Here is a 27,892-nt window from a genome sequence, read left to right on the forward strand (position 1 = left end):
ATATATATATATATATATATGCTACATGTGTATGTGTGTAGGTATAGTATAAAATCCTACTTAAAATATTATGTAAATGCTACTTATATATATATATATATATATATATATATATATATATATATATATATATATATATATATATATATATACTTATAATGTAAGAAAGATAATTGCTTACATTATTTTATATTAACTGCATTTTTTAAAAATACTACTAAATTACATTGCACCTTATTCAGAGTAGCAGAATATTCATTTTTTGACAGGAATGAAAACGAGGCTCTTACAGTCATTTCGACGGCTTGAAGAGTAGATTACATTGGCTTTAATCGAAAACTTGGGAGAGAGAGAAAAAAAAAAAAAACATCTTGCCAATAAAAATTCCAGTAGACAATTAACTCCAAAATTCATTTATATGTGCACGTGCGTCTCTTGTTTATGAGCACGTGCTCGACAACAACAGCCAGCACGTAAACCTGTTCAATCAGTGCACAGACATCTGAAAACAAAAGCCATTAAAAATAAATTGGCATCACATTCAACATAATCTGTGGTGTCATTCTGATTGACACAATTTTATTATTACTTTACACTATCATTGTTTCGCAAATACCTGTTTCAATTCAATTTTTGAAAGTTAAAATAATTGTATGAGTAAATTTTTTTTAAGCTATTATTGAAGTATGCGATACATATTGTATCTACATCTGAAGTCAGAAGTTTACATACACTTAGGTTGAAGTCATTAAATCTAATTTTTTAACCACTCCACAGATTTCATATTAGCAAACTATAGTTTTGGCAAGTCGTTTAGGACATCTACTTCGTGCATGACATAAGTAATTTTTCCAACAATTGTTTACAGACAGATTGTTTCACTTTTAATTGACTATATCCCAATTCCAGTAGGGCAGATGTTAACTGTGCCTTTAAGCAGCTTGGAAAATTCCAGAAAATGATGTCAAGCCTTTAGACATTTAGCCAATTAGATTCTGACAGGAGGTGTACTGAATTGGAGGTGTACCTGTGGATGTATTTTAAGGCCTACCTTCAAACTCAGTGCCTCTTTGCTTGACATCATGGGAAAATCAAAAGAAATCAGCCAAGACCTCAGAAAAAAAAAATTGTGGACCTCCACAAGTCTAGTTCATCGTGGGAGCAATTTCCAAACGCCTGAAGGTACCACGTTCATCTGTACAAACAATAGTATGCAAGTATAAACACCATGGAACCACGCAGCCATCATACCACTCAGGAAGGGGACGCATTCTGTCTCCTAGAGATGAACATAGTTTGGTGCGAAAAGTGCAAATCAATCCCAGAACAACAGCAAAGGTCCTTGTGAAGATGCTGGAGGAAACAGGTAGACAAGTATCTATATCTACAGTAAAACAAGTCCTATATCGACATAATCTAAAAGTCTGCTCAGCAAGGAAGAAGCCACTGCTCCAAAACCACCATAAAAAAGTCAGACTACAGTTTGCAAGTGCACATGGGGATAAAAATCTTACTTTTTGGAGAAATTTCCTCTGGACTGATGAAACAAAAATGTAACTTTTCACATGGCCATAATGACCATCGTTATGTTTGGAGGAAAAAGGGTGAGGCTTGCAAGCCGAAGAACACCATCCCAACCGTGAAGCATGGGGGTGGCAGCATCATGTTGTGGGGGTGCTTTGCTGCAGGAGGGACTGGTGCACTTCACAAAATAAATGGCATCATGAGGAAGGAAAATTATGTGGATATATTGAAGCAAAATCTCAAGACATCAGCCAGGAAGTTAAAGCTTGGTCACAAATGGGTCTTCCAAATGGAAAATGACCCCAAGCATACCTCCAGAGTTGTGGGAAAATGGCTTAAGGACAACAAAGTTAAGGTATTGGAGTGGCCATCACAAAGCCCTGACCTCAATCCGATAGAAAATTTGTGGGCAGAACTCAAAATGCGTGTGTGAGCAAGGAGGCCTACAAACCTGACTCATTTACACCAGTTCTGTCTGGAGGAATGGGCCAAAATTCCAGCAACTTATTGTGAGAAGCTTGTGGAAGGCTACCCAAAATATTTGACCCAAGTTAAACAATTTAAAGGCAATGCTACCAAATACTAACAAAGTGTATGTAAACTTCTGACCCACTGGTATACTGATCTGGCAGAATCTATCAACACCGCATCAGTGCATAACACATACAGGATCTTAATGAGCTCAAGTAATTCTAACCTCAGAATCAACAGGTGAAGGGGTCTTAAAAGAAGACAACCATTCCCTTTATTCACAAGAGAGCGGCCACAGTTTACCCTCTTTTGTATGAAGCATTTTAAATAAACTCTTGGTACAGACACTCCAATGCAAATCAAGAATGCAAGAAAACAGGTAAGAAAAATGTATTTCTGTAACAGCTGAAATGCAAAATATCAAACCTGAAAATACACATCCATATATCATTGTTGAGAACACAGGGCCAACAAGTCACAAACTTTATAAAGGACATGGATCGTCTTAGGAATGAGATCATTGTCTAATTAATACCTCTTATGTGCGATTTAGATTTTTTAAGCATAGTCCTGGTATAAAAATAAGGCCTTAGAAATCTTTGCAATTCATATGGCTGGGTCACATTTAAGCACTCAAGGCATCCCTTATAATACATCTATAAACATATGGATAAAACAGGAGCTTTTTTTTTCCAGAGGAATACACATTATATGCAGTCATTAACCACATTAACAGGGCTGCCTATGCAGTGTAATGACAAATAATATATTACCATAAACATTCGCTAATAATGGCAAAGTAGTACTATGCACACATATGCAAAAATACATGTTCTTATCTGAAGTAATGAACAAAGCAGTGACTGAATGAAGAACATTTTAGGAGAATTAATTCATATTGCTTTAGGAAAGAAAATATGGTATGTTGCATGTGGGCCAAGGCGAGTTCAATGTGTATCATCAAAATATAGCTTACTATAAAATCAATACATTTGAAAGAGATCATTTGAATGCCACTTCAATTCCTTTTAATGGTATAGTAAGTGACATCGGCGACTGAACTGCACACACTGCTGAATCAACACCAAAAGGTATGAAAACAACAGGACAGAGTTAAAACAGAACAAATAAAATATAACAAAAATAATAAATTAAAATAATAATAATAATAATAATAAAAACAGAACAAATCCAAGCAAAACAAAACTATAAATAACATACATAAAACTAAATGAATAAAAGAAAACAAATAAAATACAACAAATAAATAAATCAATTAAAATCAAACACAAATAAAATAAGAAATGAATACATAAAACAAAACAAAATAAAAAAACAATTAAAATAAAAAATATTAAATAGAACAAAAATGAATAAACAAAAAACAAATTAAATAAAACAGGAAAAATTAAAAACAAAATCAAGTAAAAAATAAATACATAAATAAATGAACAAATAAAAAAACTATTAAAATAAAATGGAAATTAAAACAAAATCAAACTGAACAAATCAAAACAAAAAACAAAACCCAAATAAAAGAAAGCAAAATATAGCAAAGCAAAACAACAAACAAACAAAAGCATATAAAACACAATGAAATGGTACTGCTGTGCCATAATGAATGACAGAAACAGTTTGAAGTAGCACATTCATTCATTTCTAAACCATTTCTGTGGGACGTGTTTAAAAGCATCTGGTAGAAAACATCAAAGCTTTGTTACAGACTCATTCTGGCAAACTTCCTGTTGAACTGTAGTACACAGAGATTAGTGGCACTATTAAACCAAAACAAAGACTCTTAACTTCAATGTGAAACCAAGGGGTTCCTCAATTTTCACATTAATTATTTTAAACACAGTTGTGAGTCCATACTGATTCAGTACTTTACCTATGCAGTCCTTCACTCTTTTCTCAAAAATATATATTATTCCAAAAATAATTCTATTGGACAGAGCTCGTGTCTCTAATGATTGGCATACCATGAGAAAAGGCAAAATATTTAACAAAACATCCAAGTTGTCCTTAAACAGGCATATTTTCTTTTCTTTACAGATGATAAAGATGTGGCGTAGGGGTAACGTCACAGCTGTTTGACCTCTGACCTTAAGCACGAGGTGCTGTACTACATACACAAAACATTACAGTGACAACTCCACATGGAAGCACTTCACCCATGACCGGTGGCGTGGAAGGGATCCGGGGTTGGTTTCTAGCTGGTAGTTGACCTACAGAGAGTTCTGCATTGGCAGCAAGGCAACACGGTAATAATCAGACATGTTTATGTGGCTAAAAAGCGGTCACAGCAAACAAACGCTGGGTTTTTGAGATCACGGAGTGTGATGTCTTTGCACTAGGTGACATCAGCTGAAAAAAAAGCCGAAAGGTTGTTTCAAAGGCGGGTCAAGTTACGACAAATGTTATTTGCATTGGAATAAAATGCACATGAATTGTGCACACAAAAACCAGGAACATACAGTATATTAAGAATGAATGGCAAAGGCAAGTTATGCCATTACACCCAGCTGACCAATAGCAAACATTTCTCCGTTAACTCCTTGAGAAGGTGCACGCATGACCCTAATTAAACAAAATTGGCAACCTCCAGGCTACAGACCTGTGCTGATTGCCAGTATGCCTCACTGCAACTGTACCTTTCCTCTAGAAAAGTCCTGGTAGACTGGGATCCTGCAGTTTAAAGCAGAGGGTATATCATTTCAGTTAGTAAACATTAGAGTATAAAATAAACAAATATAAGGTATGCAAGGCCCTTTCATAACAAACCATCTGTAGATTTATGAATATGCATATGACTTAAGGAAGATCATTTGACCTCAAAGATACTAACAATAAATAAAACAAAAAGAAACATTTATAATAAAAGATATGTACACATTTCCAACAATAGGGTCTCTATAATACTTTAAACATTTAAAATGGCATACAAATATACTTCTGCTCAACATGTGAAGCGCTATTTAGGCCAGTTAGAAAATTAATAAAGAACCATAAATTATTATACAAAATTAATCATCGGTTAAGTTGCTTTACAATTGGGGTGCGAGTCCTTTATATTCCTCGTAAAACAAAACACTCAAAAACCTGAATTCATCCAATGTTAAAAAAAAATACAGCTTGCCAAAAAAACGTCTTGCAAATATTCCCTTGGTTGAAACTTGATTCTCCTCCTCAGGCATGAAATTAAGTGCACTTTAGAGAGATATAGTTGAGTCTGAAGACTTTTCCTCCATACTGTCGCTAACTAACGATTCCCCGTTTAAATGCGAAGAAAAATAAAACTCCATACGCGCATCGCTGAATGTCTGAGACGTGTTTGTTGTGAACAAGACAAAATCTGAATGTGCGTGACACTGCAGTTCATGAAATATTGTCATTTCTATTTACAGGATGGGCCTACATTGAGAGGAATTTTTTTTTTTTTCTTGTAAATCTGTAGTTTATTCCTAATGGGGTGCAGTACAAAAGAAAGCCCTGTAGGAGATGAGAATGCACATGATGTAACTGAAGTGTAGCGTGCAGGACAGACACAGTGCTCGGCGTTTCCAGTGTCCTACAGCCTGAAAAGAACCACATGATTTGCAAAAGACGTCCCCCAGCATCAGTGAAGTACCTTGGGCTAAAATAAACACAAAAAAGGTAAGTGGTTATCATGAATGTGTCTGCATGGTTTAATTAAACGGATCAAAACAGTAAGGTTCCTGAAATAATAATTAAGAGAAATTGATTTTAGCAATAACGTAAGCAAATTTGTTCAATTGCTGCATTTTTGGAGAAAAACTACACTACCCACAATTCTGCAGCGAGATGCACCAATCAGAGAGTTGTATATTACCATGGAGACGGGAGTGCTGAAATCTCTACAGAGGCGAACAGAGGTTATTCTCACAAAAAACTGTCAAGAAAATGTTCTCGTCCTATTTTACTCCAAAATCAAAAGGAATAAATACGAAATTTTATTTTGCATATAGAAAATGAAGCCTATTTTTAGGGCCATTAAGACTTTTTACATTGTGACATTATTTTCATGTGAGTTACGCACGTTACCCCATAATCATCATTACCGCAACGTGAAAAAATAATTTATTCGATTTTATTAATATGACTGATAAACGCTCCCCATTTGTAACCTAACGCCCCCCTATCTACTAATTTGCTCTCAGAACCCGTTTTACCAGCTAGTCTGTCTGTTTACAATGTATTATCATTTCAAGTTGTATAAAATATACCGATTTAATAGCACAGTAATGTACATATTAATTTGTTTAGTGTGTAATCATCTATCTAATATAACTTTACTGTTAAAGAAATGATTAATCAAACATATTATTACAATTTTTATATTTCTGCATATAATTTTCATGTTTAATAAAGTATATTTCATCCCCATCATTAATGAATCTATGTTTTTAGTTTACAGTGTTTTTGTGTGCATTGCATGGACATGCTACTGTAGTATTACAATTCACTCGCATGATCAACTGAGGCTGTACAATATACAGCGCTGTGAAAAAGTATTTGATTTTTCTGTTTTTGTGTACATCTCATACTAAATTGTTTCAAAAAATTCAAACAAAATCTAACATAAAACAAAGGCAATCTGAGTACACACAAAATACAGTTTTTAAATGATATTATTTAGTTATTTACTGAAACAAAAAAGTTATCAAACTGCATTCATAATGAGGTTCAGCTGACCTAGACACACCCACTCCTGATTACTGCCAGCCCTGTTCAATCAAATCAACACCTAAATAGAACTTTTTCAGCAGCATGAAGTTGACTAAAAGGTCTCACCCAGTAGCACACTATGCCAAGGTTGAAAGAAATTCCAGAAATGATGAGGATAAAGGTGACTGAAATACATCAGTCTGGGAAGGGTTGCAAAGCTATTTCAAAGACTCTGGGACTCCAAAGAACCACAGTGAGAGCCATTATCTCCAAATGGAGAAAACCTGGCACAGTAGTGAACCTTCCCAGAAGTGGCTGACCTTCCAAAATTCCTCCAAGAGCACAGCGACGACTCATCCAGGAAGTCACAAAAAAGCCAGCGACAACATCCAAGGAACTGCAGGCCTCTCTCACATCAATAAAGGTCACTGTTCATGACTCTACTATCAGAAAGACACCGGCCAAAAATGCCATCCATGGAAGAGTGGCGAGGCGAAGACCACTGCTAACCCAGAAGAACATTAAGGCTCGTCTGAATTTTGCCCAAACACACCTTGATGATCCTCAAACCTTTTAGGAGAATGTTCTGTGGACTGTTGAGTCATAAGTGGAACTGATTGGAAGACAGGGGTCCCGTTACATCTGGTGTAAATCAAACACCAAATTCCACAAAAAGAACATCATACCTACAGTCAAGCATGATGTGGTAGTATGATGATGTGGGGACGCTTTGCTGCTTCAGGGCCAGGGCAACTTGCAATAATTGAGGGAATCATGAATTCTGCTCTCTACCAGAAAATCCTAAAGGAGAACGTCTGGTCATCTGTTTTTGAGTTGAAGCTCAAGCGCAACTGGATTATGCAACAAGACAATGACCCAAAGCATAGGAGTAAGTCCACCTCTGAGTGGCTCAAAAGAAGCCAAATTTAAGTTATGGAGTGGCATAGACAAAGTCCTGACTTGAACCCGATTGAAATGCTGTGGCAGGACCTTGAACGGGCAGTTCATGCTTGAAAACCCTCCAATTTGGCTGAACTAAAGCAGTTCTGCAAAGAAGAGTGGGCCAAAATTCCACCACAGCGTTGTGAAAGATTGATCTCCAGTTATCAGAAGCGTTTGGTTGCAGTTGTTTCTGCTAAAGGTGGCACAACCAGCTGTTAAGTTTGAGGAGGCAGTTAGTTTTTCACATGGGTGACATAGGTGTTGGATAACATTTTTGCTTCAATAAAAAAATATATATATATTTGAAAACTGTATTTTGTGTTTACTCAGGCTGCCTTTGTTTTATGTTACATCTCGTTTGAAGATCTAAAACAATTTTATATGAAAAATACACAAAAATAGAACAAATCAGGAAGGGGGCAAGTACTTTTTCACAGCACTAACATAATACCAACATGAAAACAGCACATTATGACTCCGGCTCTGAATATCTCCCAGTCACGATCACACACAGGTGATGTCCAGGTATCTTCAAATCATGAGATTAATTCGCCTGAAGAGCAGGGCCGAAACACGACTTAAGTAAAGTGTTCTTCCACAAATTGCAATGTTAAGTTTCAACCACAGATGTTGCTAGAGAGCACAAAGTTCCATGGTGCACCTTTAAGTATTTAAAGTATTTATCCATCATAGTAATTCTCTCTTGTTACTGCCTTTTTTTTGTTGTTGCTGAAAATCATTGTACAGCAGCATCTTTTGTTGTATTGTTTTACTATGTTATGGTGTTACGGAATCCAAATAGAAAACAATGGGAATAGTAAAACCGTTTGGAAATGTTACAGAAAGAGAATTGGGAGGTAAAATGTGCTTAAGTGTCCTTAAAATAATGTCCCAATGCAAAAATTCATAATTTTCCTAAATATAGGCTTAAATTTCTTCATGCAAAATATAACTACATTTGAATAATAATATACTGTATATTTAATATATAAAAATAACGTACTTTCTTTTTTGTGTTGTTTTGAGGTTAAATATGACCAGGATATTTTCTTTACAGGTTTCGTGAGAATCACCCAGCTATAGGAGTTGTTAGCTAACATTTCCAACTAAACACTTTCAGTCAAAAGTTTGAACATGCTTGACTGATTTTATGTTTCCCATGATTTCACAAACCTTTTAATCTAAAGGCTAAAGCTTAAATGCTTCATTAACTTTGTAGATAAGTTTAAATTGTGTCTGCATTTACAAAACTCTTCTTTTTTAAATGGATGAGTTGGAGTTTACCTGTCTAGAGAGGGCGCCGTGGGGTGTTTCCGTGACCGACGACAACAGACTGCTGCTGCTTTTCCTGAATATTGTGTCCAGTGCTGTTGATTTGGTGGTTTTACTGGGTTTGTCGCTGCCCGCACTTGATCCAAAACTCTTGCGTTTCCTCCCACCAGATGAGCCGTATGGCAGAGGACTCTGTGACGAGACGGCCCCGTGATCCCCGGTGAGTGCCTGAGTGAGAGACAGCTCCACACCTCCGTACCTGTCCTGGTCCCTCGGGCCTTGTCCGCCAGGCCGCGGCTTCGCCCGCACGCTAAGGGCTGCGGTTCCGTTACTGATGTGTGGTGCACCCAGTGGCAGATGGTAGCTGTTCCCACAGTTTTTCCGGTAAGCCCCAGACTCAGAATTGAGGGGCAGTTTCCGTTTTTTGGGTCCCGGTCCTTCCCGTGAGGCTTTGAGTGGCTTGGCCGGTTTCGTCAGCTGCTGTTTAGGCCCCGGCTCGGTGTCCCTGATACCGAAGACCCCAGAGCCGTTGTGCGGTAAAGAGGAGGAGTAGGGGAGCATGGACATCCCGTCAAGAGAAGCCATGAGCGTGTGGCTGGGGAGAAACGGTGAGCCAAGCGGAGACACCTCAGAGGGGCAGGGGGAAGCAGCAGTCATGCTCTCCACCGCCAGGGGGACTTTCCTGTGACAAACAGGATGTGACATCATCAGTCTGTGGTAGGAAGCTATGTGGTGTGTCATTGACCTAAATAATACAATACTGCGTAAAATGTACAAAATAAATAAAGCTTGTTTTTTTGCAGATGAATCTGACAAAAATATGTCAAGTTTACAAAAAAAAGGGGAAAAAAAGCCTATTTATAAGACCACTAATGTTTTATTACAGTAATGATACTTTTTTCATTAAAAGGGAATGAAGTAGGGGGGTGTTCATCCAAAAAAGGTTGAGAACCATTGATTTACAGTAATGAGATTTTTTTCATTACATTATTGATTATAAAAATGTATTAAAACAATGATAAGATTTGCATTACAGTAATGAGAATTGTTTTCATTAAGTGTATTAAAATAATGATAAATGAGATTTTTTTCATTAAATAATGATGAAAATGTATCAAAATAATGATTAATAAAATTTATATTCCATCAATGACAATATTTTTCATTATATTATTGTTAATAATAAAAATATTTTAAAATAATCATAAATAAGATTTACAATAATTATTTATTAAATATAAAATATTGTAAATTATTTACAATTCATTAAATTCTTATTGATAATAAAAATGTATAAAAAATAATAATAAGATTTAAAATGTCAGCAATGAGAATTTTTCATTATATTATTATTAATAATACAAATTTATTAAAATAATAAGATTAACAGTAATGAGGTTTTTTCAGTACATTATTATTAATAATAAAAATGTATTAAAACAATGATAAGATCTGCATTACAGTAAAGTGATTTTTGTAAATTAAATTATTATTTAATAATAAGAATATTTAAAAAAATAAATAAGATTTGCATTACAGTAATTCTATTTTTTTCCATAAAATTATTATTATTAATAAAATAAATGCTAAATCATATTTTTTCATTAAATTATTATAATAAACATATATCAAAATAATGATACAATTTACACTTCAGCAATGAGAATATTTTTACTGTATTATTCTTAATAAAATGTATTAAAATAATGAAAAATAAGATTTACAGTAATAAGATTTTTTTTTCATAAATTTACTATTGATAATAAAAATGTACTAAAATAAAGGTAAGATTTGCATTACAGTAATGAGATTTTTCCCATTACATTATTATTAATAATAAAAGTGTATTAAAATAATGATAACTAACATGTGCATTACAGTAATGAGAATTTGAGGGAGAAAATGTGCTTATAATTGACAAATAATGTCACCATGCAAAAGAAATCCTAAAACAGGCTTCATTTTCTTGAAAAACTGATTTTGAGGTGAAATATAACTGGCACGTGTTCTTGAGAGGGTTTGTCAGATTCACACACACCCGCACATCATTTAAAAAGTTTACATTAACATTTTGTTGTGAGGAAAAATGTAATGGAAGTCATTCACTGTAATACATTTGACCCTAATTAAAGGCTTCTATGACACAAAAAACAACAAGTATTCTTTCAACCACAAATTCACAACATATGAAGCAGATGTTTAGCTAGCAGACAGACAGACGTGTAAACTCTAAGTAAGTGAGATGTTCACCTCCACATCAGAGAGTTGACGTGTTTTTCTACCATGCAGTGGAGCGCCAGCCTTACACGGTCCCACCGTCTGTCGAACAAATAGTGACCCCTCCCCATCATACGACTGCTGAACGCACAACACTAACACACACGAGGAGAGAATGTTTTTCCGATGGAGGAGGCATGGACAAAATATCTTCTAAGATTACAGCATATTTTGTTATATAATGTCATGACAAATACTTTCTGGGGCTCAAATGATTCTCTAAGTTACATCAACGTGTGGTTTCTGGTTGTTACTTTTGTTACTTTGTGTTTTTTCAGGGGATGTAGTTGTGCATGTCAGTATGAGATATGTGTCTTGTTCAGCTCACACTCATGGGTCGAGGGTGATGTGTCGAGTAATGCCACGATGGCTTCTCTGACTCCTCGGAGAGATCTGTCTCTCCCTCGTCGCTGGACAGATGGGCATCTCCGCTGCATCTCTGCCAGCTGGGTGCGGTTTCAGGCGGAGGAGGTACAGGTGTCGAGCTGAGAACCACAGGACTGCTACCAGACACTCTGCAGAGATAAAGAAAATTTGAATGACATCTGAAAGCTTGTATCTAGAATAAGGGATATATACAGTATATATGCATATATCTTGTATTTCTCTATGTATTTTATGCCATCATTTCAGCCAAACAGCCACTGTAGGCATCACAACAAGATTTCCACACTGTTTTTCACTAAATAAACACAAGGAAGACTGCTAATTCTTATGCAATCAGCAGCACATACCTGTGTATGTGAGAACTGGCCAGCCGCAATTTCAGATTGGGTGTGGTCTTGCCATTTGGACAGCTTGCGGATAGGCTGGGTGCAGTCTCATGTGACTGTGTCACCTGCACTGATTGGCTACCGGCTTGAACTTCCTTCTTTTGCCCCACCTCCTTCTCCTTCACACACCCCTTGTGCTCAGCAAGAAGAATGTCAAAATCTTTTCTCCGTCCTGGAACGGCTCGCCGATAGGTCAGCGAGTGAGTCTACAACATGTAGAAACACATTAAATACAGTTTTATGTAGTGCCATATGATCATTTTGATCAAGGTACAAAACAAACACATTCAACTCTATTTTATGTATCATTACTAAGTAGAAAGTGTATACACAGAAAGCCTGCACACTTATTATTGTTTATAAAGATGACATACACCACTATATGTGAGATAAGTTTAAGTTTTATTGCAGGAAAGTAACCGTACCAACCTTACAGGTTAAAGAACGAGTGCAAGGCCGCTTTGTTTCTTGGTCCAAAACTCCACAGTGTTTGTTAGGATCAAAGACTCTCCCTGTACGACAAAACAAAGCAAAACAAAACAAAACCGGAAACCCCCCCCACAAAAACAAAACAAAAAACAAAACAAACAAAACAAAACCAAACAGAACCCCCCCCGACAAAAAACAAAACAAAAAACCCAACAAAACAAAAAAACAAAACAAACAAAACAAAACAAAACACAAGGAAACATAAATACCTTGAACATGTCTTTTTTTAAAATCCCTAAACAAAGACATAAAATGATTAAATGTAACTCCTCTTACTACTTTCAAGCTTGATCCACTATCTATCCATCCATCCATCTAGAGACTATTAGCAGAGACAGGTCACTTTATTACAATGAATGGGAGAAACTGGAATGCCCAACAGTCAATGGATTAAGAAAGTAAGTTTCGCCATAAAGGTAAACAAACCAATCACGTTGTAGATACAGTAGATCAACTCAAGAACACGTGGCAGCGCTCTGCGGGCATAGATGCACCGCGAGCGCCTTATCCACCGGGGGAATCGCCGTATAGCCCCTGGCCGCCCCGCCATCGAGTGTAGTGAGGGCGGGGGAACTGCGGAATCGGGCCGGGCAGTAAAAGTCAGCTCCTCGTGCACTTCCGGGAAGAAAGGCACTGGAGCGGGGCGTGGCTGCTTTGAGCGGCACCGCAAGCCCAGGAACCAATCATCGAGCCACGAGGGTTCAGGGGAAAGCGGAGGGTTCCACTCTAACCCGACGCTCATACGCGTATTAGCCATACGAGCCGGGAAATTGTTGTTTTTTTAGCATAATCTGAGGCAAAGAAGCACAATTTATGATACCAATGTTGTCAGATTTTACTGCTGATTTGAAATATGCTCTTTGATTGTACTCTTGACCAACCGTTTTGGAGATTTCAGTCTTTCCCCATTCAAGTACAGTAGATAGGAGCTGCACTTGTATGCTGCTTGTTTACATAGAAAATAGCTGCCCAAGAGCGTTCCAAAGATGGCCGCCGAGTGGCCTGACTTGCCTAAAAAGACTTTGCATGTATCTATCTACAGTATCCATCCATCAATCCATCCATCTATCTGTTTGTCTGTAATATTCGTATATATGTTGCGCTGACACCTAGCGCCGTAAATGCAGCACATAACAAAAATTGATCATTTTTAAACATATTTCTTAAAAATTATCATCTGCAACTCACCTGACACTCTCCTGTGTCTCCCGCCTTTGGCTCCAATCTGATGCTTCCTGTCTGGGGGAGAGGGCGGGACTATCGGCCTCCTGTCCAATAAGGATGGAGACGTGGAGGCTGCGGGTCTCCTCTCCTGTGAGGAGGGAGAGGGGGCAGGTTGTTTCTCCAAGGGTGACCGCGACGGGCTGGGCCGCCTGTCAGTCAGCGATGGAGGCGTAATGGAGCGAGGAGTCCCAGGACCACGACCGTTTACGGTTTTCTCCTGGTTCTTGTGTGATGCTGGTGATGTCATGAAGGAACTGAGAGGAGTAGACGATGGAGAGGAAGATGAGGAAGAGGAAAAAGAGAATGAAAGAGAAGAACCTGCCACAGGAGAAGTGGAGTTGACTTTAATGTGCGCACTCTCCGATCTGTTGAAGCACGGCATCTTTTCCAGACTGACCACAGGTAAGGAAACACTGCAGTTAAAAAGAGACATAAGACACATGCTAATGAGTTTTTCAATGGTCAGTTCTTTGGCCAAGCATTACATTTGGTACCGACCAGTCTTATTATGTGGTTATGTTGAATATGAGTTACCAGTTTGGTCTATTTTAACCCAAAATTGACAACACTTGAACATAATAACCAGTTTGCAATGAAGCCTGAACAATTAAGGCCTACTGCACTAAGAGCAATGCAAGAATTCAACAAAAATATGCACCTTTACTATTTATACCAAGTGTGATTTGCAAATTACGCAAATTTCCATTAGTATCAAAGAAATGTTCACACCATCAGTCTCTGAGAAATGTTTGCATTCCTGAGTGAAACTGAATTGTGAGTGCTTTATTTTGCACTCTTTATAACATTTAAACTAGATGATCGTCCTGTGTTTGCCAGATGGATGACTGGACACGTGTACCCACCAGGCCTTGGCTCGTGCTCCCTTGGGCGGGTAGACCGCCAGCGGTGCCTTGCTGAAGCGGGAGTGGGGATAATCACGAGGGATCCGGAAAGGCAGCGGCTCCACCTCACTCTGACCCACAGATATCTTACCCTTGACAGGAACCAAAGGGGTTCTGGAGCTGCTGGGCAAGCACTGCCTCCTCTCTGAAGATCATTATATTAAATATAGACACAGTAACACAACCATGAGTACTTGCTAATTAAACAGTAGTGAGTAACAGACCAATATATCAACCAGGTTTATTTGATTTGTGACCTACAAATACAATATTTCTTTAGAATTTTATGCCAATGTTTCTTCGTTGGTTAGTTTATTTTTAAAAATGAGAACATCTTTTGATTATTTACAGGTTTAGAATTAGCGAGATGCTGAAATAACAGCGAATAACAATGGTCAAAGGTGTCCATCTAGCACAGGGGTTTTCATACTGGGGTCCGGGGTGTGCTAGTGGGTCAGTGGAAATAAAAAAAAATAAAAAAGTGTAAAGGTGTACAGGGAAAAAAAAGTTTGACATTACTACTGTTTCATTCTGCTTTCTAAAGACTGGTTGGAAATCATGAGATTAACCACATTTATTTTATTCTTTTGACAGCCACAGTTTTTAACCGTAAGAAATAATAGTAATAATAAAAAGATCTGCGCATAGGTTTGTGACAAAAGCATTTCTTGAATTTTAGTTGCTTTGGAACTATTTGTTTTGTAAAAGCACTATGCAAATATATATGAATTTAATTAAAAATCTTCCTTTTACATTAATTGTGAAAATAAGATTAGAAAAACGATACACTGTAAACTTAATATAAAATAAATATTTTTGGAGATAACAGTTTACAGATAATATTTCAAAAGGAATATTTCGGGTTCAATGCAAGTTAAGCTCAATTGACAGCATTTGTGGATTAATGTTGATTACCGCAAAAAAATGTTTTGACTTCTCCCTCCTTTTCTTTAAAGGGCCTGGGTAGCTCAGCAAGTAAAGACACTGCCTATCACACCTGGAGTCATGGGTTCGAATCCAGGGCGTGCTGAGTGACTCCAGCCAGGTCTCCTAAGCAACCAAATTGGCCTGGTTGCTAGGGTGGGTAGAGTCACATGGGGTAACCTCCTCATGGTCCCTATAATGTGAGTAGTGAGTTGTGCCTGGATGCCACGGAGAACAGTGTGAGCCTCCACACGTGCTATATCTCCATGGTAACGTGCTCAACAAGCCACGTGATAAGATGCGCGGATTGACTGTCTCAGACGTGGAGGCAACTGAGATTCGTCCTCTGCCACCCGGATTGAGGAGAGTCACTATGCCACCACAAGGACTTAGAGCGCATTGGGAATTGCCCATTACAAACTGGGGAGAAAAAAAATAATTCAAAAATCGAGGTTACCGTGAGTCGCTTACAATGCAAGTGAATGGGGCCAATTTTTGCGTGTTTAAAGGCAGAAACGAGAAAGGTATATATTTTACAAAAGTACTTACATTAATTCTTCTGTTAAAACTCATGTATTATTTGAATATTTAAATTGTTGTTTTTGAGGATTACAGGTTTATGGCGATATGTTGTCATGGCAATGAAGTTGTAAAATTGGCTATAACTTTACACAGACAAGGTTAGTGTGTGATTTTATCACACTAAAATCATGTTTACATGCATACTGTTTACAGTGCATTCAAAAAGTATTCATACTCCATTTTTGTTTTTCACATTTTGTTGTTACAGCTTTATGCTAAAATACTTAAAATGATTTTTTTAACATCAATCTACACTCCATACCCCATAATGACAAAGCAAAAAACTGTATTAATTAATTAAAAAGAAAAAAACTGAAATATCACATTGACGTAAGTATTCAGACCCCTTGAGTACTTGAAATATATATATATATATATCACACTTGAAATTTAGCTCAGGTGCATCCCATTTCTCTGGATCATCTTTGAGATGTTTTTACACTTTGACTGGATTCCATCTGTGGCAAATTAAATTGATTGGACATGATTTGGAAAGGCACACACCTGTCTATATAAGGTCTCACAGATGAAAATGCATATCAGAGCAAAAATCAAGCCATGAGGTCAAAGGAACTGCCTGCAGAGCTAAGAGACATGATTGTGTCGAGTCACGGATCTGGGGAAGGCTACAAAAAAAAATCTGGCTGCAATGAAGGTTCCCAAGAGCACAGTGGCCTCCATAATTCTTAAATGAAAGAAGTTTGGAACAATTAATCTCTTCCTAGAGCTGGCCGCCTGGCCAAACTGAGCAGTCGGGGGTGAAGGGCCTTGGTAAGAGAGGTGACCAAGAACCCGATGGTCACTCTGGTTGAGCTCTAGAGATCATGTGTGGAGATGGGAGAAACTTGCAGAAGGACAACCATCACTGCAACACTCCACCAATCTGGGCTTTATGGCAGAGTGGCCAGACGGAAGCCTCTCCTCAAGACACATGAAAGCACCTAAAGGACTCTGGGAATGTGACAAACAAGATTCTCTGGTCTGATGAAATGAAGATTGAACTGTTTGGCCTCAATTCCAAGCGTCATGTCTGGAGGAAACCAGGCACCCCTCATCACCTGTGCAATACCATCCCAACGGTGAAGCATGGTGGTGGTAACATAATGCTGTGGAGGTGTTTTTCAGCAGCAGGGACTGGGGGAATCGTCAGGGTTGAAGGAAAGAATACTCTGAATATTTTCTGAATGCACTGTATGTCTTGTGGCTATACTTTTGAAAAAGTGAGTATTTAAACATTTACAGACTGGCTCCCATTTACTTCCACTGTAAGTGCCTCACTGTAACCCAGATTACTGCTTTTTTTATTTTTATTTTTTTTGTGGTAATCAATATTATGCCATAAATACTGTCAATTGAGCTTAATTTATACTGAACTCGGAATATTCCTTCAAAGAAAAGTAGGGATGAGTCGAAATAAATTTTGTGGTAACCAACGTTATGACTGAGCTCAACTTGTATTGAACCTGGAATATTCCATTATTCATTTATTTTGGCTTCAGTACAATGGCAATACAAAAGCCAATTATTTATTTTCACCAATATTTTATCTTTATAAAAACACACTTACCGTGTTTTTCCTCACACAGTAAAATTTAGTCTTTATCCATGAAAATGCATAGCTGCCTTTATATTTTAGGAATTATATTTGGGAGTCCTAGGCATCGAAAAGTTTAAAAGCCCCTGGTCAAGCACGTTAAAATAGAAAAACAGCGCAAATGGATGCAAAAAACCTTTGAAGCGAATGTCCCTTCATTTGTATCATTCCATTTTAATGTTTCTCCAACCTATGTATATTTAGTCAATACTTCATCACTGGAATCATGGTAGTTGGATTGTACATGTAAAACATTAAAAAAAAAGACAAGACTGGACAGGTGTTAATATGCTTACGGTTTTTGCTATGCATGGCTCTGAGGGGATTTGGGTAGCGTCCGCTCCTCTCTACTCACTGTTCTATTCCCCAACTACCTGCAATTACAAACGAAACATGATCAAACACACACATACTGTAAATAACAACATAATTCAAGGTGATACAATATATAAAGTCTTGATGTTTGGCATTTCAAACCCTTCAAAACTGCCCTTATATTTTTCAAAGAGAATAATATTCTGCTCCTGGCTGGATCTGGCAGCTCTCTCTCCACCAGTGAATGTCAGCCAAGAGCCGCAAGAGCATTTGTAAGATCTCAAAAGAGCTCATTTCAGAGGCTCTGTTCAGACACAGCTGACGGGGGGAGAGCTCCTCACACAGAACGAAGTCTAACCGGTGTCTAAGTGCGTAAAACAATGGCCCGACTGCACTTAGCGCAGGGGTAACTGAACATTTGTTTGTCTGAAATTCATGGCAGGTGTGTAAATAGGTGTGTAGGTGCCTCCTCTGCAGCTGGACTGACAAAGGCCAAAGTCCACTACGTTTACTGGTACGTAGCTGTGTTAATTGCTGTTAAATGCTGTGCTTGCAAAAACCATTTGCTTCTACAATCCTCTTCAGAAAATGTACAAAAACTATAAAAGGAAAATGAATTTACCCCACAAATATATTGTAAACAAGATCACGTCACGACTTCAAGTCAACATGAAACAGCATTCGCAAATCTTTTTTCTTATTTGATATGCCGTATGTCCATGTGAAACAAAATATTCAATAAGAAATTCATCCAGGGGGCCTGGGTAGCTAGTTCGAATCCCAGTGTGTGCTGAGTGACTCCAGCCAGGTCTCCTAAGCAACCAAATTGGCCCGGTTGCTAGGGAGGGTAGAGTTACATGGGATAACCTCCTCGTGGTTGCTATAATGTGGTTCGTTCTCGGTGGGGCGTGTGGTGAGTTGGGCGTGGTTGCCTCGGTGGATGGCGTGAAGCCTCCACACACGCTATGTCTCCGTGGCAACGTGCTCAACAAGCCACGTGATAAGATGCGCGGGTTGACAGTCTCAAACGGGGAGGCAACTGGGATTCATCCTCTGCCACCCGGACTGAGGCGAATCACTACGCAACCACGAGGACTTAAAAGCACATTGGGAATTGGGCATTCCAAATTGGGGAGAAAAAGGAAAAAAAATAAATAAATAAAATAAGAAATTCATCCATCAGCAATAAAATGCATCCATCAGCAACTGATTGGATGGTGAAGAGTGGGTGTGTCCCTCCAGAATGGAGTCAGAGCCAAACAAACAACTTTGTCGAAAACTTAATCTTCGGCCACATCCACACTAATCCGTTTTCGTTCGAAAACTCTGTTTTCAGTTTCCTAACGACATCGTTTTCCAAAGTATGCAGTGATGAAAAGGCCATTATAGTGTGGATGAGAGGGCGTAAATTTAGCAAACTCAATCTGTTTGCAAACGAAAATGTATTAGTGTGCACGTGGGCTAATATGCTTTCATATGAAAATAGATTATTTTCGTTACGATTTTGCATCTCATCCACACTAGATAGACGTTTTCCTTCACCGAAAGGTTTCAAACGTGAAATAAATGAGTGTTGACGTGGCCGAAAACGTTATCATTTGAAAACACATTAATTTTGCTATGTTTACGCCTCTCATCCACGCTTAGGCATGTGATGGTATAAAATTTTAACGTCACTATAATTGTTGAAGCTTTTATCACGGTATACGGTATTATCACGGTGTTGAATTACATAACTGTGACAAGGAGGAGGGCGTGGCCGGACCATGATGGAGCACGGCCGGCGCTGAATCAGCAGATCAGCGGGAGAGAGAGATAAAGGGCAGCCGGAGATGCTGGTTCGAGAGAGAGAGACGCATGCAGCCGTGCTGCATGTGTGTCTGTTTGTTTATGTTTTATGTTGTTTTAAGTTCACTTATATCATTAAACCTTTATGTTGACTGCTGGTTCCCGCCTCCTCCTTGCCCATCGGTTTAGCTGTTACAGTGGTGTAGGGATGTGCTGTCGCGGAGTCCTCGCCGCTGCCATCCACCAGGGGAGCAGCCACGGCCATCTGCCTGGGGACGGAGGGGTCGCTTCCGGCCGCTGAAAGCCGGAGGAACCGCGGCCGTTTGCCGAGAAGGGGAGGAGCAGTTCTGTCAGCTAGGGGCCAGGGGCCAGAGGACTCGCTGCCATCCGCCGGGAGAGAAGAGAGCTGGCGTCCACCGGAGGGTGGAGGAACGGTTGAGGACCAGGCGACAGCGTGTCCGGGAACCAGCGAACAAGTTCTTCTCTCTCTCTCTCTCTCTCTCTCTCTCTATGTCTCCGCTCACCATTTCCCTCCCCTCGTCTCTCCCCCAGGTTCGCAGGAGGCGGGGTGGACCACTGGCTGACAGAATGACCAGAAGGGCAGCGTCTACCCTCCAGAGATGGATGCCTCTCATTCACACTAGATAGATGTTTTCCTACACCAAAAACTGAGGCTTTCGAAAACGCTCTCCATGACCACATACTATGGAAAACAATGCCGTCAGGAAACTAAAAACCAAGGTTTCAAACTTAAATGTGCTGGTGTTGACATGGCCTAATACGTAATAATTTGAAAACACATTATTTTTGTTAGGTTTACAACTCTCATCCTTGTTTGAACAGCGTTATCCTCCACTGAAAATGGAGATTTTGAAAACGCACTCCACGACCACATATTTTGGAAAACACTGACATTAGGAAACTAAAAACAGAGATTTTAAACTGAAATGCATTAGTGTGGATGTGGCCTAATACATTAACGTTTGAAAATGCATTAATTCCACCACCAGAAATGAAAACTTTAGAAAAAGATCTCCATAACCATGTACTTTGGAAAACGATGATGTAAGAAAATGTAGGTTTCAAATGTAAACGGATTACTGTGGACATGGCCTTAGTACAACGTCAGCTGACACCAAATATATTAAATACTGAACACTATTTAGTTCACTCCTACTAGCTTTGTAGCAGTGATATCCCTCACTATACTCCATTATCATCAAAACAACCCAGTACACAGAGATTTCCACTTGTGTGTGTGTGTGTGTGTGTGTGAGTAAGGCTCCCATCTGTGTGTAGTCAGCGATTAGTGTTTCACTCTTTTGACAGTCCACAGGAAGCTCTTGCAGAGAGCTGCTCGTGCCCAGCTGAGCTGCGTTTGTTTACATCCGGCTTACAACTGCAGGAAGTTGACCACTACTGAGGCCTAGTCCTGTTTCAGAGCCATCAACACACTCACAAACACACACGTTTCTCAGACAGCCTAAAGCAAAACAAAACCTGTATGGGCGGCACTGCCTGTCTGTGTGTACACTGAAAGAGAAGCAAGAGATCAGAAGCGTCCACTCTGAAAAACGCACGCGTGTTGGCTGTGGAGCAGTTTTTACCTTGCCCGTCTGCGCTGTAGCAGTTGAGGGGAGATGTGTAAAAAAAACAGAAGGTGAAAGGGAGGGCAAGAAAAACACGAGAGCAGCATGCCTCCTCTATGGCTGCGGGCATTCCACTCTCTCTTTCTGGGCTGTAATGTTTTGTGCTGAATTGAGTCGTTGGCCCCTGCGTTAAACTCTTGCAGCCCTCCAGCTGCAGTCGGGTGGTTATGAGGGGGGCCGCCAGGGGAAGAGAGGGTTGGAAGTTAAGGGAAGGAGACAGTTAGTTCGCCTTCCCAAGACTAAGAAAACAAGATGGGGTTGTGGCCAACAGGGGGTGAGAGCGAGGGCATGCTACCAACGGCCTTCCGTGAGATCCGAACGTGAGTGTTTGCAACCGTCACCTGTCACTATGCAAACACCTCTGCGAGCACATGTGCTCTGGGCACGAGAATAAAGCCAACACGAGACAAGCGGAGGTTGTAGTGTCTAGGGCTGGGCGATATGGCTTCAGCAAATTGACGATATTCAATATATATATATATATATATATATATATATATCGATAAATATGTTTTTGCTCTGAAATAGCATATGTGGGGTTTTTTTAAATCAGAGGAACCATCATTTCATCTAAACAGCCATTGAAGCCATGTAGAATTAATACAGTTGAAGTCAGAAGTTTGCATACACTTAGGTTGAAGTCATTAAAACAAATTTTTGAACCACTCCACAGATTTAATATTAGCAAACTATAGTTTTGGCAAGTCTTTTAGGACATCTACTTTGTGCATGACACGAGTAATTTTTCCAACAATAGTTTACAGACAGATTGTTTCACTTTTAATTGACTATATCACAATTCCAGTGGGTCAGAAGTTTATATACACTAAGTGAACTGTTCCTTTAAGCAGCTAGGAAAATTCCAGAAAATGATGTCAAGCCTTTAGACAATTAGACAATTATCTTCTGATAGGAGTTGTACTGAATTGGAGGTGTACCTGTGGATGTATTTTAAGGCCTACCTTCAAACTCAGTTCCTCTTTGCTTGACATCACGGGAAAATCAAAAGAAATCAGCGAAGACCTCAGAAAAAAAAATAAACTGTGGACCTCCACAAGTCTGGTTCATCCTTGGGAGCAATTTCCAAATGCCGGAAGGTACCATGTTCATCTGTACAAACAATAGTACGCATGTGTAAACACCATGGGACCACGCAGCCATCATACCACTCAGGAAGGAGAAGCATTCTGTCTCTTAGAGATGTATGTAGTTTGGTGCAAAAAGTGTAAATCAATCCCAGAACAACAGCAAAGGACCTTGTGAAGATCCTGGAGGAAACAGGTAAAGTATCTATATCCACAGTAAAACGAGTCCTATATCGACATAGCCTGAAAGGCTGCTCAGCAAGGAAGAAGCCACTGCTCCAAAACCGCCATAAAAAAGCCAGACTACAGTTTGCAAGTCCACATGGGGATAAAGATCGTACTTTTTGGAGAAATGTCCTCTGGTCTGATGAAACAAAAATTGAAGTGTTTGGCCATAATGACCATCCTTATGTTTGGAGGAAAAAGGGTGAGGCTTGCAAGCCGAAGATCACCATCCCAGCCGTGAAGCTAAGGGGTGACAGCATCATGTTGTGGGGGTGCTTTGCTGCAGGAGGGACTGGTGCACTTCGCAAAATAAATGGTATAAAGAGGAAGGAAAATTATGTGGATATATTGAAGCAACATCTCAAGACATCAGCCAGGAAGTTAAAGCTCGATCACAAATGGGTCTTCCAAATGGACAATGACCCCAAGCATACCTCCAAAGTTGTGGCAAAATGGCTTAAGGACAACAAAGTCAAGGTATTGGAGTGGCCATCACAAAGACCTGACCTCAATCCGATAGAAAATTTGTGGGCAGAACTGAAAAAGCATGTGCGAGCAAGGAGGCCTACAAACCTGTCTCAGTTACACCAGTTCTGTCTGGAGGAATGGGCCAAAATTCCAGCATCTTATTGTGAGGAGCTTGTGGAAGGCTACCCAAAACATTTGACCCAAGTTAAACAATTTAAAGGCAATGCTACCAAATACTAACAAAGTGTATGTAAACTTCTGACCCACTGGGAATGTGATGAAAGAAATAAAAGCTGAAATAAATAATTCTCTCTTCTATTATTCTGACGTTTTACATTCTTAAAATAAAGTAGTGATCCTAACTGACCTAAGACAGGGAATGATTTATATGATTAAATGTCAGGAATTGTGAAAAACTGAGTTAAAATGTATTTGACTAAGGTGTATGTAAACTTCTGACTTCAACTGTATTTCAAAGGCATTAAATAAAAAACTATTTTTATGAAGGCATGTTTCCCAGTTTTTCACTAAATTAACACAGAGTAAAATGTAATCATTTCAATTGATTTGCACGTTTAAACTTATATTTAATTATGCTTGTACCTGCAGTACTTCACAATGCAGGTGAACTGCGCTAAAAACACGAGCTTCCGCGCGTGCACACAGATCAGTGCATCACCGGTTCATTCTGAAGTGCACACAGACCATATTTATCTGTCTTCAATCACATCATTTGATATGATCATATCTCCATTTTTATGTTATTTTGATTAATTGTACAGCCCTGAAGGATCGTGAAACTAGTTTCACTATATGAAACTTAATGGCCAGATAAAAGGCTCATTAAAATCATCACGATATTCACGATATTGTTGAATTTTATATTGTCAGCAAAATCATTGTGATTCTATCGTGGGTATTCCATGTATCGCCCAGCTTTAATAGTGTCGCGAAAGCGAAAGTAAACAAAACACGCTGCCAGAGAAGAACTGGTGCGCTGTGTGTTGGGCTAGGACTCTTTGAAATGAAATGCTAAGTCTGCAGAAGTTAGCTTATTTTTAAACCGTTCTTGGAAACGTTTGGGTTTAAAACAAAAAATAACTTTCAGGTACAATATTTTTACCTTAGATTTTTATTTACAAGTACTCCATTACTCAGTTTTACAAATTTATCCACTTTCAAAAATATATATATATTTTTTTGGTCTGCATTCTTCATGCATAGCGCCACCTACTGGGAAAGGTGGAGAATTTATAGTAAAAAAAGAAATTAAATATTGATCTGTTTCTCACACACTTTTCTCATATTGCTTCAGAAGACATGGAATTAACTACTGAAGTTGTGTGGATTACTTTTATGATGCCTTTATGTGCTATTTGCAGCTTTTACATTTTGTCAACCATTCACTTGCATTGTATGGACCTAAAGAGCTGAAATATTCTTCAAAAAATCTTCATTTGTGTTCTGCAGGAGAAAGAAAGTCATACACATCTGGGATGACATGAGGGTGAGTAAATGACGAGAGAATTTTCATTTTTACGTGATCTAAAATATCTGATATCTAAAATATCTTCACTGTTTTATAGGTTTTTTCACATGACAGCAGAAAGGATACCTGCATGTTGGTTACACCACTCAAATGACTTTGAGCTCAGAAATCGGAAATAGGTTCATAACAGCAGAGGTGTATTGAAGTAATAGCTTGTGTGAATAATTGCATTTTTAAAGTATTTTTGAATAAATGAATAGATCCAAACAAAGAATGAGCATCGTGCCATTGACCCACATACGACTCCAGTGCTATATTCCAAGTCAAGTTTGGTCAAGAGGCATGGCTTCTGCCATCAAATGGCATTGATGTGCAATTTTTCTAGACCATTTGACTTTTGCAGTCCATTTTCAGAGCTTCAGCAGAGAGGAAGATTATCAGTGCACATGTCATTTTGGACTACTTTTATGGCATTTTTGTCACTTTCAAGCTTGACAGCCCCAGTCCCCATCCACTTTCATAATAGAAAAGAGCAGCCAGGATATTCAGTCAAAAACTCACTCATACAGTTTTGGAAGGACATGAATTATCCCTTTATTGTTCTCCCAGCAAGAGGAATGTGAGAGAAATGATTTACGGCTTCAGACTGCAGCAATCAACCGCTAACGTCAGACAGTCAGTTGGACAATCTGAATACAGTTTCCCTCACCCACAGCGCTCAGCACTAATGCAAGATTAGGTTGTTGCTGTGGGCTTCACGAATTCGTATCATAACAAGGCAGAGGTGTAACATAGAGGCGTTAACATGCTGTTCTAAGGGGCGCCATAGTTTAATATTTAAGAGAGGAGAGATACCCAGAGGAACAACACTGAACCATATGAAGAAGCAGCTGTCTGTCACGTTATTAAACCAATCAGGTCAGAGTAAACTGGTCAAGGAAAACCTCATTTGATTGGTTACTAAAAGCAGGTAGACCTGTCTTCCTCCTCATGCTTGCGAAACTCTTTTCAGTGAGAAATTTGTGCCAAAAGTGTGAGCCCAACAAAGGGAAGACAGAACAGGGTATCTCGGATTATTTCTGGAAAATAATTATGCCACAAACACAAGTCATTTAAAAGTTTGCGGTGGTTTATTTTACACATACAGACTGATTCTATGCGGTCAATCCGTTTTGCTGTTCACGACACCCTTTCTTTGCTTGCATATCGCTGACTGCAGGTTTGCAATGTTTTTGGCCATGGTTAGGTGCTAAAACAGTGGCAAAAGTGTAAGCGTGAAAAAAAGGAAGTCAGAAGAATACACACCAAATGTACTTTGTGTTAATATGCAATTACAGATTCATAACACATGAATTACACTTTTATGCAAACCATTAAATTATTGCTAATATTTTTTTTCTTATGCTTGCAACTTGATTTACACCTTTACAAAACGTTCTGTGCGCATGCAATTTATTTTTATGCTTGCAATTTGATTTACGCTTTTACAAATCTTTCTCTGCGCATGCAAATCATTTAGGCACTATTTTACCTTCATATTGATTTCCCTAAAAAGTGTAAACACTGTGACTGTGACTGTGACACCATTAAAACCTTTGAGCATCAGCCTGACACAACAACAACATCTCAACCAATGACGTGCATTTGGGGCGGGGCTTTTGCAATTACATTTAGCGATGTTAAAGGCACAGCAATGACACACTTCATCTGTAACCGCCAAACAACAACTGTCAGCGAATTGTCTTCTGGAAAACTGTAAACAAACACACACTTACCGTAATGAGTCCTGAGGCTGTAACGGCTTTGTTGCAGACATTGCAAATGACGGGTTTGAAATCCTCATGAGTTGGGAAGAGACCATACAAGAGCATATCTACAGCGGAGACAGATTAGTGCCATTGAATATGACAATTGATTTATTTGAGTCTTTTCAAATCACTATTTTGAGTTGTTACTCAAAGAGCTGATTGTATGTCCACTAAACGCAATTTGTTCAGGCATCAATCAAACACACACTTCCCTGTCAATTAACTTCCCCCTCCTTACACATGAATAATGATCAGTGATCTGTGATGCAAGCATTCAGAGGACCAAAATGATTATTCTTACACCATGCATACAGAATCACACACACTCACCTCCTTTACAGAGTTTGATCAGCAACCTCCAGTTCAAAAGCTGCTTCCCAGGAGTTTCTGAGTTAAGTCTGAAAATGACAATGACAGCTCATAATTAATATCTCAGTATGTGTGATACTCTGTAAACAAACAGTTAACATGTTCAGTTACAGCTACTGGTAGCTAGATCACGGATAGGTCTCTGCAGACCAATTATGGGTGTTTTCAAATCTGTGGGCGTTTTCAATCCGGGATGGGCGTTTCTAAACTATCCAATGAAAATAGGGAATCTCAACGGTTTGAAAACGCCCACTGATTGTGAAAAGCCCATTTTTGTTCTGCAGAGGCGTAAGTCTCAGCTAGATGGCTGTCTAGATCCCACAATGCAACCACATAAAACACAAATACGCACACACACAGAGAGTTTAAACTTAAACACACGTACAGTCTCATAATAAAAAAGCATTGGTTTAAAAAGTGCATAAGTGCATTTACACATGTCAAACAGTCAGTATACATGACATATGCTCATATGCAAGCATGCACGTGTGTTTACAGCTGGTTCTTTACATATCGCAGCACATTTGCATGGAGGACGCGCGTGCGCGCACGTACAGCAATATGTCTCAATCACAGTTCAAAAACAGTGTCAACAACAAGCGCATTACGCGTGTTAACGCAGTGTATGATGACAGTCATGCACTTACAGTGAGTGTGCTGTAAAGACAGGTGAATGTGTCCAGTGTGTGTGCTCGGCGATACTGTGGCGCCATTGCTCTTCCTCCTTGTTGCCTTTTCCTTCGCAGCAGACAGCGAGACGAGCGAACGTGCGAAACACATGACGTCACCTTCGGCACAGCTCGGTCGGAGCTCGGCTGCATTCGGCATCCGGAACGAAAAGGCGAAAGGTTTAAACGCAATACATAATAAATAAATATATTACATAATAAATAATAACAATCAGTATCTTCATAATCATAATATTAGCAATTATATTATTGATCGGTTATATTTAATTAATTAATTACCATAAAATTGATAATAAATTAATCAATTTTATATAAAGAAATTATTATTTTTGCCTTTATTAAATAAT

General features: G+C 38.8%; 2 protein-coding genes across 4 annotated transcripts in view; both read right to left on the reverse strand.

Annotated features, from left to right (window-relative positions):
• Positions 1–27,892, reverse strand: part of LOC127436539 (synaptophysin-like protein 1) — a 323,805-nt gene that overhangs the window by 279,934 nt on the left and 15,979 nt on the right. The window lies entirely within an intron of this gene.
• On the reverse strand, positions 2,370–27,613 carry LOC127436517 (ataxin-7-like protein 1). 2 transcript variants are annotated; one of them, XR_007896418.1, is made up of 13 exons: positions 27,504–27,613; positions 26,818–26,885; positions 26,455–26,552; positions 17,957–18,034; positions 14,522–14,705; positions 13,623–14,071; positions 12,375–12,457; positions 11,907–12,151; positions 11,501–11,687; positions 11,146–11,267; positions 8,908–9,577; positions 4,610–5,629; positions 2,370–4,359 (listed from the first exon to the last, which is right to left on the reverse strand). XR_007896418.1 is itself a non-coding variant. In XM_051690768.1 (12 exons), exons 4-12 carry the CDS (start codon positions 17,970–17,972, stop codon positions 5,612–5,614), a joined length of 1,974 nt encoding a protein of 657 aa, XP_051546728.1. In that variant the 5' UTR covers positions 17,973–18,034; positions 26,455–26,552; positions 26,818–26,885; positions 27,504–27,613; the 3' UTR covers positions 2,370–5,611. The 2 variants fall into 2 exon arrangements, 1 of the variants encoding a protein (XP_051546728.1); XM_051690768.1 differs by having other exon boundaries at positions 2,370–5,629.

This window comes from Myxocyprinus asiaticus, chromosome 47 (assembly GCF_019703515.2).
Source record: "Myxocyprinus asiaticus isolate MX2 ecotype Aquarium Trade chromosome 47, UBuf_Myxa_2, whole genome shotgun sequence".
Classification (NCBI taxonomy): Eukaryota; Metazoa; Chordata; class Actinopteri; order Cypriniformes; family Catostomidae; genus Myxocyprinus; species Myxocyprinus asiaticus.

Excerpts from the sequence above, each read along its gene's own strand:
- LOC127436517 (XM_051690768.1), bottom strand. Across the intron at positions 12,458-13,622 it reads GAGACACAGGAGAGTGTCAG|GGAGAGTCTTTGATCCTAAC; the intron begins GTGAGTTGCAGA and ends TTTGTCGTACAG. Across the intron at positions 9,578-11,145 it reads GTCAACTCTCTGATGTGGAG|GAAAGTCCCCCTGGCGGTGG; the intron begins GTGAACATCTCA and ends TGTTTGTCACAG.